The 15712-nt window shown below is 41.5% G+C and overlaps 1 protein-coding gene across 1 annotated transcript in view; it reads right to left on the bottom strand.

Annotated features, from left to right (window-relative positions):
- Nucleotides 1-14874, bottom strand: part of grk6 (G protein-coupled receptor kinase 6) — a 56801-nt gene extending 41927 nt beyond the window's left edge. Inside the window, exons 1-2 of the mRNA XM_031750294.2 lie at nucleotides 14571-14874; nucleotides 2371-2466 (exon numbers count right to left, since the gene is read on the bottom strand). Coding sequence (XP_031606154.2) covers nucleotides 2371-2466; nucleotides 14571-14622 — 148 coding nt within the window. The 5' untranslated portion in view covers nucleotides 14623-14874. The remainder of the gene's footprint in view (nucleotides 1-2370; nucleotides 2467-14570) is intronic.
- Between the last annotated feature and the right edge of the window lie 838 nt (nucleotides 14875-15712).

Raw genomic sequence — 15712 nt, 5'->3', positions numbered from 1 at the left:
TTTATAACATGGCAGCTGCAGCTGCTGAGAATGCAACTTCAAAAAGTAAAGGACAAATAAAAACAGAAGTTGTAGCAACGCTTGATCCACAGTCTCGGTGTGTTGGACAGGAAGCAGTGACAGTCTGGCGATTACAAAAGACATCAACTGTCATCTCAAAAGTGAGTCTTGGTTTGGGGGACTGGAAGGCAACTGTTTTTCATTCTCAGTTTATTCTGCAACATTCACCAGTTTCCAAAACCTTCCATATAATATGGTTACAAAGTTCCCAACTCCAACAAAATATACAACAATCATGATATCATTCAGTTTATATTTGATGCAGCCCAGGTTAATGCACAACAACCTGACCACTACCATGTGTATGTGGATAAGGTGGTGGTCAGCCTGGGTGATGGGGGCCACACAAAGCCTAGGCTTATGGTTAGGTTCAGTCAGGGGCTAAAGTGGGGTTTTGGCAAGTAGATGAACCCTAAAATCCTAATTGTGGACATCTGCATGAACGTGTGGCCGAGATGGGAGGGTCATCTCAACTCACCAAGAGCCTTCTGCTTGTAAAAGTTGCAGGTAGAACGACGGACTTCATGGAGCTCATATAACTTTTATTTGATAACTGGTCTAATTTTTACCTAGTCTAGTTCCTGTAAGAGGGAAATGTTTTCTACACAAATGGAAATGTATGAAAATGAAGAGCCACGTCAGCAAACACTTCAGTGTTGCACTGGTATGAAAGTTCTGCAACCTGCCAGATACATTAATCAACATTAAGCAATTTCCTAACCGTCTGGTTAAAAACTGTGAGACAAAGTCACAGTTATCGCTACAAATGAGGTTAATACAAGCATAATGTCATGGATCATATCCAAAGTGGTTGGAAGTGAGATGTTGGAGTGTGAAGGGTCACTGTTGACCCTGGAAAGAGCCGTTTCCCTCTCAAAATAAACTAATCTTCCTCAGCATATCCACTCCGATCAGTTCTCACAGTGAGAGATATCTCGCATTGAAAAACTAAAACAGTTAAAGTTTGTTATTCACATGTAACAACTCATTTATTTAATCATTTGTGATTTATGGAGGTTTATGTGCTGGAACTACTTCTTGATGAGCAACAGTTTTGTGATCACGGGACAGTGTGCCATCCATTTTCTGCCGTTTTGTACATAACCTGAGGTCTGCTGGTGATAATATCAGGCATGTGGATGAATGAGAGTCTATTTCTGTACAGAATTAGGAAGCCGCCACCACCGCTGCTGCTGTATACAGAGGAAATGAAAAATCAACACTGATCATATTCCCTCAGTGAAATGTCATGTTTAATACTGAGGATGAGTAGCTCATGTTTCACTGCAGCCGTGCGTCTGACAGTGTGTTCTCTACTTTATTTGCTTTCTTAAAGAGTTTTGAGCCTCAGGGCCACCATACCACCAGCCAGAGTGCAAAGACAGAGGGAGAGAGACACTAGGAAGCACAACATCTTCTGAAACAATGAGGGGATTGAAATCAGGCTTCAGATCAGCCACTAAACTGAGCAACACACAGAGCCGTGCTGTGCAGTAATTCATAAATTTATATCTAAAACTGGACGTCTTTTAGGGGTTTTTCCCCAGTAAAGAGGAGTCATCTGCTTCTCACTAAAGACATTTTAAAACATAATTCCCACACAGTTCCTTTAACAGCCCGATGCAGAAACAGTTAGCTCTCTGTGGACAGTTTTAACCTTCATAACGACTGTAGCAGGAGACTTTTTTATAACTTAGAACCTGGAGCTATACTGGGAGGGCTTTAGGGTAGGGGCGTGGCCTCTGACACGGCCTGTAGCTGCTGATTAAATGTTGATGTTAACGATTCCAAAGTCCTGGTTGCTGCTCATTCCCCCACAAATAAAACTTTATTTATAAATCAATAATTTGCATCCTTCGGAGGCACGAGGACACGCCGGTAATCATAATAACAGTGAAAATTAAAAATCAAAGAATGACATGATGTTAAAAACATCGTAAATAATCCACCTGCACAGCTACAGATTCTTCCCTTTCAGTTCTTAGTATATTATTGCATAATTACCCACTTAAATAATTTCTTGTGTTTCGCATTATCACAGACTGTGTTTTCCATGGTAATAGTTACAGTAAAAATGTCGTTTTATCTACTTTACTTTCTTAATTAGATGTTTTTTTGTCCAAGTCTGATCATGTCGAGTTTGAGGAACCAGCAGTCTGGTGATGACTGAGGGGGTATTCAAAGGGTGCCATGGATACGATGTGTTTCAAAGGCTTCAGACTCACTCGACACAAAGACGTTCACGTCAAATGAGATAAAGGTGCTGCTCTGAGAGAGAGAGGGACTGGAGAGAGGTCGGCATTAGCTCACCTATGGTTTGTCGAAGCTCCTCACACAAACTTATGTGTGGGAACTGCAGCATCTGCTTCCACTTCTTGCTCTTTCCTTTTCTGTTCCCGCCCCCTCCTGTGAATGACATATACATTTTTTATTTTATGTTGGGTTTGAAGGAGAAGAAAGTCTCTACATTCAAAAGAAAGCGAGTCGGTGAGGACATGAAGAAACACGTGAGTGTTTACAGTAAATCAGCAGGATGTGTCGTTCATAATCACTCTAGTTAAAACATTAATGCTGAGAATCTGACTGAGGATTTTTAAGACTTAAATATGCGTCGAGTGCATATTAAAAAAAACAATAAAAAAAACATAAATGTTGCAAATTCACCCAGTGAAATCGCATGGTCAGTGTGGAAAGCTGCACTGAAAATGTTTTTAATGCACAAAATATTTTGTGACTGAAAAATCAGACATGCAGATATTTTCTGAGCACTGGATGTTTTCTCTGTGCTTAAACAACTAGTAAATTCATTGCAGGGACAGTCTGCATTAGCCTGACTGCTCACCACAGATCACATATAAACGATGGTCTGTTTGTGTGTTATAAACCAGGAAACTCATTGGTTTGATGAAGTCATTTATTTTATTATTTATTTTTTAGTTTTATTCCTTTTTATTCAGTCTTAGGACTGAGAGCGTGCAGCAGTCAATTGGGAAAAATGTTATTCTCCAACTGGTTGTCAAGTAGTTTCTGGAGGTTGCCAGGTTAAAAGCTTCCCTGGGACTGCTTTAGTCAGTCATAGTTTGCACGAAAGACACCAACCTATCTGCCAACACATAACTGGGAAACAGAGAGCGTTTCCCTTCTAAGTAAAAGTTACGCCTTACTGATGCAACCAACACGTTTCAAAAGGTGCAGCTTTTACTTTGAAGGGACACTATATTTGTTTTCAGTTTGCATCACACTTTGTAGAGTAGTTTGGTGAGTAGTTTGAGTGTTTGCAAGTCGACGTCTTCCATACTGGTGAACCAAGCAAACGCCAGGAAACTCCATTTTTGATTTTTATTTTAAGGGAACACATGCCAATACGCCAATCACAATGTAGCATTATCCAATGGTGGGTTCACACTAAGCAGACCAGACTAGAATATAATACAATAGAAGCTGCAGCAGGTGATGTCTGTGTGGTTTTACAGCTTTGTTGTTGCTGTGATGAGATCCTTTTGATGGCACTTAGCCATGATGTAATTCCACATAAGTAGTCCTCCTGTTGGTGGTTATGGGCGAATATTCTTGGGTTCCCAAAATCACTGTTCTTCATGTTTCGTCTGAAAACTCCACAATAACAACCACAATTGACAAAGTAAACATCACATGGTAAACACAACTTGCGACCATGAGCTCCACGAAGGTCGTAAACTGAGAACGAAGCAGGGTCGCTTTCTCATAGACGTCTATTCGATCAGATCTGTTTGAAACCAGAAGAGTCGCCCCCTGCTGGAAGTTGGTTTGATCGGTCCAAACGTGAGAACAGAAGAGAGAAAAGCAGCATGTTGTGGTTTTAGTAGGAAGTGCAGGCTCGATCTATGGGGGTGATGTGACCAGAGGTGCTGATCTGAGCAGATGTGGCTCCCATGCGCTTTAAACAAACAGCAGGAAACCCAACACTCATACCCACAATCACTAATTTCGCAGCTTCACCCTCTATCTCTAATTTTGAGGGTTTGAGGGTTACACATGTTCAGTAACACCTCTGCTGTTGTCGGTCGTGGGTGGCAGGCAAGGTCAAAGGGCTCGTTACAACGAATGATCCCCAGCGATGAGCCGGCTCCTCACCAATCCAGCTGTGCACACACGAGCTGCAATGCACAAAAGAAAAGGAAACCGAGAGCCGGACAAATGTCTGCCTCTTTTCCCCTCCTTTCCTCCACAGTCGTATTCAAATAAGACGAAACCAGTGAGTGAAATCTGATTAAATTTGGTCCTTTGAATTTACTCAGAAGTGATATCGCGCTCTAAAAGAGGATCTTTGTAAAACTGTGACCTGCTGGCCTCATCTGAGGACGGTTTGTTTTAGGGTTTTTGGGATGTTTTGAAGGATAACCTTAATACTAAATCACAGACACTGGGAAAAACAGAGGGAAGTAGTTTCTAAATCAATAATCAATTTGGCAAACAGGTCCTGTGAAGCCCGTTTAAAGCTTTTTAACATGAAGCATTTTTCTCTGTGGACAAAAGCAGACTGTCTCTACACCCAAGCCTGAACCACTCCTGAATCCTCTTTGTTTATCTCAGTTAAGAGCACATGCTGTGGTCAGAGGAAGGATCTTTTATTCGAGGCTCCGTGTTTGAAATGCGATGAGGTTAAAAGTCACGGCAACCCTGCAGCCGATGAACCGTTTTCATAGAAGCCGTCGAGCAGGGTGAAGACAAAGAGCTGCAGAACAAAGAGAAACCAGAGGAAGTTCCTGTCCTCTCTGTGTTTGGGCGGTTTCTCAGAGGCAGGCGGCACTCTCGTTTCTGATAGCACTTCATTCAAGACGCAGCAACAAGCAGGACAAGCGCACTCTGATAGCTCATGCCTGAGAAGAGCCTCGAACGCCAACCATCCTCCCTTTGCAAGTTTAGGAAAGAGATCGGATCACCACCAGAATCGTACAGCTTCTTCCTGCCACCATGCTCCACATATATATGCTCCAGAGTTTCTTAACATTTAATCTGATGACAAACATCCATTTTTTAGAGATATTGGACCATGGCGCTACAAAAACAGGAATAAAGTCTCTTAAGAATCTGCATTTAATATTGATGCTCATCAGGAAAAGTCAGGAATTCAGACGATCTCTAAAGGCTGTGATGGAGAAATGTTTTGGTGATGTTTTGGTAGCATCAGTCCTCATAGACTCCCATGTTAAAATGTCCCACTTTACAGAAGAAATCAACAAGCTGAGAATAAACACATTGGGTCTCTATGCAAAGTTTCTCCCTTTAACTCGACTTCAGTACGGTGGGTAAATTTGTTTATAACTGATCCATCTCGATCCTTCCGAGGCTTAAAGTTGGGCTGCTGTGATTAATATTGGATTGTAGCTCTAGCAGAAGTGGATTGGGCTTGTTCCCATCATGCCTTTTGGAGCATTTTAGTGGAATATCTGATAAGTAATATTCTCTTCTGCTCCCAAAAACCCAACAGGGCAGCTGCAATAAATCTAATCAAAATGCAGGTTCATAAATGGACATCAGTGGCTATGGTCTCATCATTGTGTCGCTATTTTCTGGCCCTTGGCTACAAAAAACTGGGGCACAAAGTCAGGTTTAAAAAATAATAAGGGAGAGCGAGTCCCCCCATCCCCCGTGCTGTCTGTAAACAGCCTCTTACGTGGCTTTCTGATCAAATCCAGGTGAACTATCGTGAACCTGGGCCATCCAGGCTTTTACTGATAACACGGCGTTGTTGTGAATACAGCAGCAGCCTTGAGGCGTCCAGCCTTCAGCATCCCCGATCCTGAAGGAAGGCAGTCCACGCTTCAGGATTTGCTATTCAAATACTTCCAGGCAGCTGCTTTGAAAATCAATTACTGTCATAGAGACACTGCAAACAAGATGTTGTGTTTGTGCCTGGAAAATGGGCGATAATATCAGAATTACTGATAAGCTGACTGATGCCCCGCGTCCGCTGTGTGCATTAGTGAAAATGTAAATCAAGACAAACAGCACGAGTACACGGACGGAAAGCCAATGAAAGACTGAGCGACACACCGGTGTAATTAAGATGAAAGCGGTCCAATTCATCCCGCACTCTCAAAGTCATTAGGGAGTTCAAAGGTTACACTTGAAGGCCAAACATGACCCTGGAGGCCATTATGAGGCTGGCTTATGAACTAAGCAAGCTGAGTTCAGGTTTAACCATGCCCTGAAGCATGTCCAGGAAGGAAACCTGCTGACCAATCAGCAGGCAGTGGAACACCTTAAACTTGGTATTTCCATTCATGAAGACGTCTGCTGATTTCAGGCCTTGACAATGACTTTGACTTTGTTCGGTGTTGGGTGGTGTTTTTCTTAACCATGGAAATAATTCTGTGATCATCCACTTTAGGTGACCGTTTGGTGTTGCTGCGCTGGTCAGTGCATTCATGCTTTTAGAGAATGAACAAGATTGTTGATTTGTCTAGTCTCTGAATCAACTGTAGATCTTTTATCAGTTTCCTGTCAGTCAACTGTCCGATTACTTTTAAGTGTCTGGAAATGGGACGCTGTCTTTAAAAATGACTGTAATTTCTGATGTTGCAAAAACACTTTGCAACAAAGCTGAAGGTCTGCACGTCTTTGCATCTTGATTATCTGATCTAAAATCCACTGTGGTGGTGTATGGATGGTGTATAATTGGTGGTGTATACTTTGTGAAGCAAGGCACCACAACCAGGAAGCTCCTCTTTACAATAAAATGTTAACATCGAAGGCCCCAGTAGGACCATCTCAGGACACTGTAGGTAGAAAATACAGATGGAGACAGACTGTGTCTTCTGCAGAGGCCAGACACATTCTGATTTAATACAGCTTTATCAAATCAGTTTATCAGCTAGGTCCACAAATGCTTCTTTTAATGATGTTTTTCTGTATGTCAGGGCACCGGATTAAAATGCTGAACAGGTCATTACAACTTTGGTGGTTCAACCAAACCGAGGCAAGTGCTTACATCAAGTGGACTGAAAACCGGCCTCAAACATGCTGATTCGCAGCTTTTTCACCAAAGCAAACTAAAAGTTGTTTTTTATTTGGTCTGCGACTTTGTTCCACTTGCGTGTTTATTTTAAAAAGGTGTTGCTTTAAGGTGTTTGTGCTTCACTTTAAAGCTCACGATTTCCCAGATTTAATTGCTGTAAACAGCAGTGAGAGAGGAAGTGACATCAGTGACCGAAATCATATAGCATAAGATGAGAACTGGAATGCAAAAAAAGAGAGGAGGAGGTGACAATCAAGCTTCAGTTTCAGATGCGGCTTTTCATTGTACTTCCTGTGAGAAGGCACGTTTCCTTTGTGCTGCGCATTCAGATTGTGGTTTCGTCCTACATTAAAGGATATTTATGGTATATACCAGCTAAAGACATTACTATAGGTGCTAATATGGCAGTATTAGAGTGTGCAAGGTTTTTACTGATGTGTTCGAGTGCCAGGCCAACACTCTTGTATTTTAAGGCCGCCTCCTCTTACCCAAGATGACAGATTGTCAATGAAATGCATTCAGTCGGTCAATACGACCTGGCTACTTACAACCTGAAGCAGAGGTAATCTCATAAAAGACAGAGCCTGGGAGTGTCCCAACAGTAAAGACGGGGGTTGAAGGTTTTTAAAGCAAACTTTATTGGTGTTTTTGTCAGCTTTGATTAGTGACCCGCTTCAAGTACTGAGACCTGCTCCTGGATTAGAGACGTCATCATCAGTCTATACTTTCTCAGTCTTCCTGAGAAATACATTAGCTATGCCCGGCTGTTCTATAGTAAAGTAAGCAATGAAGAAACACTACAGATAAACCATGAACCATAACACATTCTGCTTTTTCAGTGTCAATAAACCACTAAGTAGCGGGAAAAAATTCCTGCCTTTTCACTATTGATGATGTCTTTACAACTGGATAATGGAAAAGTTTCTGTCTTCTCACTACAGAAGAACCATTAAATAACTGAAGACTTCCTTTCTTCTTTAACTCTAGATGAACCAGACAATTTATTTCAATTTTTAATGTTTTTTGTTTGGTTGTTTTACAGATTTGTTGCGCTGATGGAGTTCTCTGATTTACACCAGCAGCATTTCTTTGTAATGTACTGTTGAAACTGCACTTGGGCTCTAACTCTTGGGCTGTTTATTATCAGTTTTACACACATATAGTTTATTAAATGGTAACGTTTTCAAGAAGTACTTAAACATCTTTCTTTTTTTTTCAGGTTTTTAGGCAATCGTCTTCCATCAGACTGGACTGACTTTAACCCCTCTGCTCTTGTAGGACTTTGTTTGACTTGTTTCCTCAGGGTATCTCATCCTTCTGTAGCAGGACTCTAATTCTTTAGTTCAAACTTTCTACTTAAAACTTTACAACAGATTGTTTCAAATTTTTCAGTTGCAGCTGTGACACAAACCATATCTTTCTCCATTATTGCTAGAGATCTTATAACAGAGACTCGGGTGACAGAAACAATCCTCCACTCAAATCTGTGGGAGTTTATTTGGCAGGAGGCAGAAGCTGACCATAGGGTTTTAATAGGGTTAAATTAAAACAATGTTTTGGTGATTATAAACAATAACCACACAAACAAAAGCCAAAAGATATTTCACGAATGGTGAGAGTTGCTTTTATGAGGACTTTGTCCTCGCCGCAGCCTTCGTTAGTGCACGGCCAACATTTCTGGAGCTTAACGGACTCGTTGGTGCTGCTGGATTTTGCTTATTTAGCAAGTCAACAAGTTAATAATAGTGGTTTAGAAATAAAATGAAAGAAAAACAATTTCCAATTTTTTTGAACAGAAAGCAAATTATCCCCAAACCACAACAGGATACAAGTACCAGCCATTTCTACTGCCTCGAGTAATATCTCATGAGTATGTGACTGAGATCTGAGTAAATTTAAACTGATTGTTGTGACATCGGGACTGATGATGCTGTCTTAGTGGACTTTGACAAAGAGTAGACAGAATGAACTTAAAGTCGGTTGGACGTTTAAATCATTTTGTTGCCTCACCAGACTTTTTGATTGCATGCAGCAGTTCGGTTTGGTCGTGCTGTTGCACACGGACGATGCTGTCTTTGTGCCCTTTTTATGTGCTTAATTGCATAATTCTCTGTGCAACATCCAGAATAACCTCCCAGATTTTGAAACCTAAACGGTGGCAGGTATGACCACGTGCTAACAGGGTTTACTGCAGGGCTTTAAATGCCAAAGAAGCACCTAAAAAATACAATGAACCACGAATGCCTCGCGTCAGTCCATAATTCAAAGCTCACTAAATACAAATCATCACCATCCTTCACTGATGAATGTGACGTCACAGGCATGATAACCACATTTGTGCTGTATTTGTTGCTGTGACAACAAACACACACTTGTTCTGCCTGTGTTAGCTTAATATTCGTTAGAACATCTAAAACATGGACAGAAATCACACAGGAAGTAAAAAAACATATTAAGCTAACATGGAAACACATCTAATCTGATACAGCTAACTAGATGGCTAACCGTCTTGTAACAGTGTAGCAGCTAATTGCTCCAATATCAAAGTGAAAAATTAAATCGGACTGGGGCTTGTATATTGTGTTTTATTGCATGTCTTAAATATGAAAAAATAATTCTCTGTTTGGTTTTGATGTCGTGTAAAATCGCTCCTCAGTGCTGGCCTAAATCACCGATTGGCCCTGCAGCACCAAACCAGACATCTGCAGGGCATGAGCGTCTCTGCACACAGGAAGTGACACAAAAGGTCACGACTGGAACTATTGCACAGCAGAGAGCGTGTCATGTCGGCCTCTCTCCTCCGTTTGTGCTCCAGCGTTCACATTGCGCTGCATGATTTTAGGTCACTGACACATTCAGTGTTTCTTAGCGTGCCATCGTGAAGAAACCTGCAGCTCAGAGGCCTGAACCCCCTGACTCTGACTTTGTCTGGAGTAATAATGAAGAGTCGTTACGCTGCACATGCCTTTCGGGGAACTTTTAAGACTCTTCACGAACCAATTCGATTTCAAAGGCACACTGAAATTAACTGGCACTAATTGCTTCCCAGAAGTGAGGAAATGGGCTAAAATCACATCCTTGGGCAAAGCTGAAGACAGCATACAGTATACACCACTCTGAATAATCCAACTTCACAGTAAAACAGGTCGACTACAGATGAAACTCCCAAAAAAAGCTTTCTTCTGAAATTTCCATAACACACCTGAATGACACAAACATGTCGAAAATCAAGGTGCTGCCCCTCTAAAAGGTTTACGGATGCAAAAACAGAGCTGCTGATGAGCTGAGAGTTTATCATCATCTGGCTGCATACCTCCTCTGCACCTAAGCGGTATGCTCTTTGAAAACGTACACTTAGATTACAGGATTATCTTTAGGACTCGTGCGCAGTTACAAAGAAAGTACACAAACAAGAATTAATCATGCTCTTTGTAGGTTCTAAAATTAGGTAATAACCTGATAAAATCCAAAATATGACATATGTAACATCACACTTTGTAACAAAACTAAAGCAAAATGTAGAAACAGTGTGGGGAAAATGAAGAGCACCCCTAATGCATCCATAGAGACTTAGAGGTTAAGTATCAGCCACATGCTGATCAAATGCAGTTAATTAATTTATCATCTGCAAGCATGACCACCTCTATTGACTCATTCAGGTGTGTGATAACACAAGTCAATTTAATTTCTTTTTTATAGCACAAATCTCAACAACTTTCACCTCAAGGTACTTCGTATTTTGAGGTAAAGACCTTTCAATGATCCCCAACAATCAGACAACCCCCTGTGAGCAAGCACTTGATGACAGTCAGTAGGGCTGCTCGATTATGGCAAAAATGATAATCACGATTATTTTCACTGAAATTGAGATCTCGATTATTTGACGATATTTATTTAACAATAACAATGTATTGAATAATGGCTTTAAAGAGGTCAAAAAATAATATAAAATAGTGTGCAAATACTGATTACAGTGCAAATGTTTGCAATATAAAAAATAAATGAAAAATGTAAACATCTATGTTTAGTGAACTTCAAAATCCTGCATAATACTGGTTGTTCACTGTGTTAATTGAGCGGTGGTCTTCGGCGAGGAAAACGTTACCGCGTTTGTTATCTCCTTGTGTCTCTGGGAGCTGGTGGGATATTTAGTCGCGTTGTACAGGGTAGCGTGAACGGAGGTCTGTGAGGATGAAGCAGGTGTTGTCGAGAGTTTTTCTCTATGTTCCTTCATTGTTTGATCGTGTGTCACTTTGTGAGCGGTCTTCAAATGATTGAATAAATTTGTAGTGTTGCTCTGTGGTGCAGCTACGACACCGTAGCAAAGTTTCCACACTATGTCTACTTGATCCACGTCTGACTCCGTGAACCCGTAATGTTTCCACACCACTGAAGTCGTTTTACCTCTTTTCAACCAGCGGCATTCTTTCTTCAGCAGCCATTATCCTCTCCTCTCCAAAGAACTTCTGCTTAGCTTTCCGAGCTTCCCTCGGGTCCTCTTAATTGTTGTGACGCGTGTTCGAAACGCAGAGAGGTGCGCTCGATTTGCCACACGGAGCAGCGCGAGAGTAAAGCACGAGGGAGGTGCTAATAATCGGTTCAGTCATTTTTAATGATCGTTGAAAGCCCAGATCGTAATCGAGATTAAAATTCGATTAATTGAGCAGCCCTACCAGTGGGAAGGAAAAACTCCCTTTCAACAGGAAGAAACCTCCAGCAGAACCATACTACGATCTTCTCAGGCGTGAACAGCAAAGACACCCAAACGTGTAGGAAACTGGAGAAAAGTCTTAGACTCTACAGGCCTCAGTTAGCAAGGTTAAAGTTCATTTCAGCACACTTAGACAAAGACTGAACAAGTACACCCTGTTTGGAAGGGTTTCCAGGAAAAAGGTCTCTCTAGAAACAACATGGCTGCACGGCTTAGGTTTGCAAATCTCCACAAACTACAAGACTTCTAGAACGATGTCTTTTGGACAGATGATACAAAGTGGAAATGCACAGCGCCACCTGTGAGAACACCAAACACAGCAGATCAGAAAAAAAACCTTAATACCAACTTTCAGCATGTTGGTGGATGGATGATGATTTGGACACCTGGCAGCCGTTGAGTCGACCATGAACTTGCCTGTATACCAAGACTCAAACGTGAGGCCATCTGTCTGACAGCTAAAGCTTGAACTAAACTGGGTCATGCAACAGGGCAACGATCCAAAGCAGCAAATCAAACAGAACGACTGAAAAAGAAAAGATTCAGGGTCCACGCCACGCCTGACATACTGCGGTTGGACATTCACAGAGTTGTGCATAAACAAGTGCCCACAAACCTCAATGAGCTGAAGCAACATTGTAAGGAAGAGTGAATGAAAAATCCTCCACAACCATATGGGAGATTAATAAAGTCACACTTTAAATTACTCCTGCTAAACATGCTTCAACAAGCCACTCAGTCACTGTTTGTCACACACTGCCTCTGCGTTCTGATTTAGTTTCAGTAAAGACCCGCTGTAATGTGTCTGTGTTGTTCACTGACACATTACAGTTTATTGACTGTATTTATCGCTCCACTAACAGAATGTAACAAACAGAAGAGTCCAGCGACACTTAAATTAATAGGGAACAACTTTATGAAGTGACTGACGCGTTTCGGCTTGTGGCGTTCCTCAGGGTCATTCGACCAAGCCGAAACACATTGGTCACTTCATAGAGTTGTTCCCTATTAACTTAAGTGTCGCTGGACTCTTCAACGTCATTGGTGTGCATGACATGAATATTTTTCCAATTTTAAATGGAGGGATCATCGTTGTTAGAGCAAATCACTTCAGTCAGCTTTTACATCAATTTGTGTTATTTTAAATACATCATAAATACATTACTGATCCAAAAACCTCATAAATTATTACTTAAAACTACATGCAGATATTTAGAGGAAAAAAATCCCAGTTTGGGTTAAAGAAAGTGAAAAGTTGTCCAACACATGCTGAAGAATAACACTGCCAGCCCTTGTTTCAATGAATGAGTGCCCTGTTTACTGAAACACGTCTTAGGTATGTAAATTAAAATAAACAAATTATTCATTCATCCCCAAACAAAAGGCCGGGGAATTATCCCGATATCAGATGACTCTCACATCCAAAACCAGGCAAACCCCAATGAGGTCAGAAGAGTCACGGCTACATGTGTGATGACTCAGTGGGGACAGTGTTAAATGAGGAAAACTGAGAACAATCATTATAAAGCAATTATGCGTTACATATTAAGCGACGAGAAAAGGTGCAAACCGGTGCAGAAAATTCTGCAGAACGCAGGAAATTAAAAGCCTCGGGCTCAAACTTTGTGCCGGTCTGTGTGAGCGCTGAACTTAAAACTCAAGAGTTTAGATAAGTCTCAGCTCCAGAGAGGTCAGAGTCAAGGCCTGACGGGGCCCGGAGATACGGTGCCTTTCTCAAGGGTGCTTCAGCTGGATGCCAGCACAGAGCCTCAGGTCCTGGTTATGTATGAGCACAGCTGATAAACTCATGAAACATCTTCTCAGGTGCCTGTGCAGACGGCATTAGGATTATGTCAGCTGTGAGCCACTCAAACCTTTGTCTCCTGTTTATTGGAACAATAACAAACGCCTTTGATCGCATGAGGGCCGTTTATGTTGCATTAGGTATTCAAAAGTGTTAACAGTCATTGGACAAACTGTGCCAGTAGGGTTTCCTACAAGCCAACCTTTTCACCTGGACTCTTACCCACAGATATCACAGCTTCCTGGTTGTAGCTGATTAATGAGGGCCTTTTTAATGATGATGGGCTTTGGCAGGAACAGCAAAATCAATTGTGTGCACAAAGCCATGCACAGCACAGCTGCTCTGCCACAACATCCTGTTTCGCAAACTACAGGACGATGCTGCAAGATCAGCAAGGGAAACCCGATGTGTCGCTGCAGCCACAGTTCACGGTTACAACCCTTTCCGGACAACGTTTTTAGGTACACTATCAAAGCCAGGCCAAAAAATAATTTTAAACATTTGGTACTTGTAACGTTTTCCCAGCCTTTAGGTCATACTCTTTAATTCGGCGTATACTGGAATATAGTAAACATTCATACATGCCCTGTGTAGGTAGTATAACAGAGCTATTGACTTTACAATGTAGTCGGCACAATGAACAAGGAAGACAGAGATTTCACGGTAATTAAGAGATTTGTTTAAACATATTCCACGCCGATTTGGACACTGTTTGCTAAATTTTTGAATAAAGTCCTCATTAAGTTGACATTCAGGGTAGGACCACGGATATGAAACAAAGGCTTATACCGCTCGAATTATAAACGGAGTTCGGTTGGTCGTTTCAATCTACTCGTACGAACTGTATTTACGGTAACACCCTGCGCGCATCATCAAAAGATTTGTCAGGAAGTGCAGGAATAGTTCGTGTCGCCCGAGTCCGGGGCATCCCTCCGGTGCTGTGACTGTAACACACCGGTGGAGAGGAGCTGTCACACCGCCTTCCCCATCCTTACCTTCCCGTGCTTTGAGCAGCACAGTGTTGGCCACAATGTTCTCCAGCTCCATGTTAATGCTGTGCGGGCTTACAGCAGCGGCAGCACACCGAGCTCCAGGTCCCCCCCGGCGGCTTCAATCACAGTTATCCTCTGCCAAGCACCGTCCACCGCCACCACTTCCTCCCACCGCCCAGCCAAGGAGGAAAAACTCAAGCTCCGTTTCTGCTTTCGCGTAGACCCGTCCGGTGACAGTCCGCGCCCCTCCTCTCCTCTTTCTCCTCCTGTTACTCCTCCTCCTCGCTCCATCTCTCCGCCCTGAAGCTGCTGTCAGAGAGGAGGAAATAAAGCAGACTTCTCACTCTGTTACAAAGGCGCGTTTAAGGAAATACACATCATAATATCAAAGGCAGATAGCTCACTCTGCTCATATCTAATGCTTCGGTTTTGAGCTAGCCTCGAAGTGTGTGTTACTTAAACAAGCAATTTAAAGCTATTAGAAAATGCTAGCAACAATACCATTAGAGTTTGAGTTATATTAAAACAAACTTTACTGTCCACAAAACTTAACCATGCAATTTAAAAAAGACTGACTGGCATTATTCATAATGGACCCTTTGCCAGAGACGGGCACAACTGGTCTCTGATAGCGCTTTATGACTTTTAGCTAACCGTTTAATCATTTAAGCATTTAGTACTGTTAGCTAAACATTTAATTAATTACTTTTGGTTCACCGTTGAGTACTTTTAGCCATTTATAACAGGTTATTACTTTTAATTCATTTAGTTAACTGTCTGTTATTTTTAGTTAACTGTGTATTACTTTTAGCTGACCTTGTAATCTGTTATTTTAGCTAACTGTTTATTACATTTAGCTAACTGTTTCATTCGTTACTTTACGTTAACAGTTTATACATTTTTTGCTACTTCTTTTTTTTGTTTTCAGTTAACTGTGTATTACTTTTAGCTGACGGTTTCATTCGTGACTTTGGGTTAACGGTTTATTACTTATGCTGTCTGTCTCTTTGTCCAATAAATTATGTCAAAGCAAATATATTTGTTGTAGACAAACCAATCACATTACAGTTAGGCCCATTTGATCTCAGTATGTAAATAATTCGCAAAAAGTTTTGATTTCTTGCAGTTATTTGTAGACTACATGT

This window comes from Oreochromis aureus, linkage group 10, assembly GCF_013358895.1.
Source record: "Oreochromis aureus strain Israel breed Guangdong linkage group 10, ZZ_aureus, whole genome shotgun sequence".
Lineage (NCBI taxonomy): Eukaryota > Metazoa > Chordata > Actinopteri > Cichliformes > Cichlidae > Oreochromis > Oreochromis aureus.
Note: the sequence above shows the minus strand (reverse complement) of the source record. Positions and strands in the feature narration are given on the sequence as shown.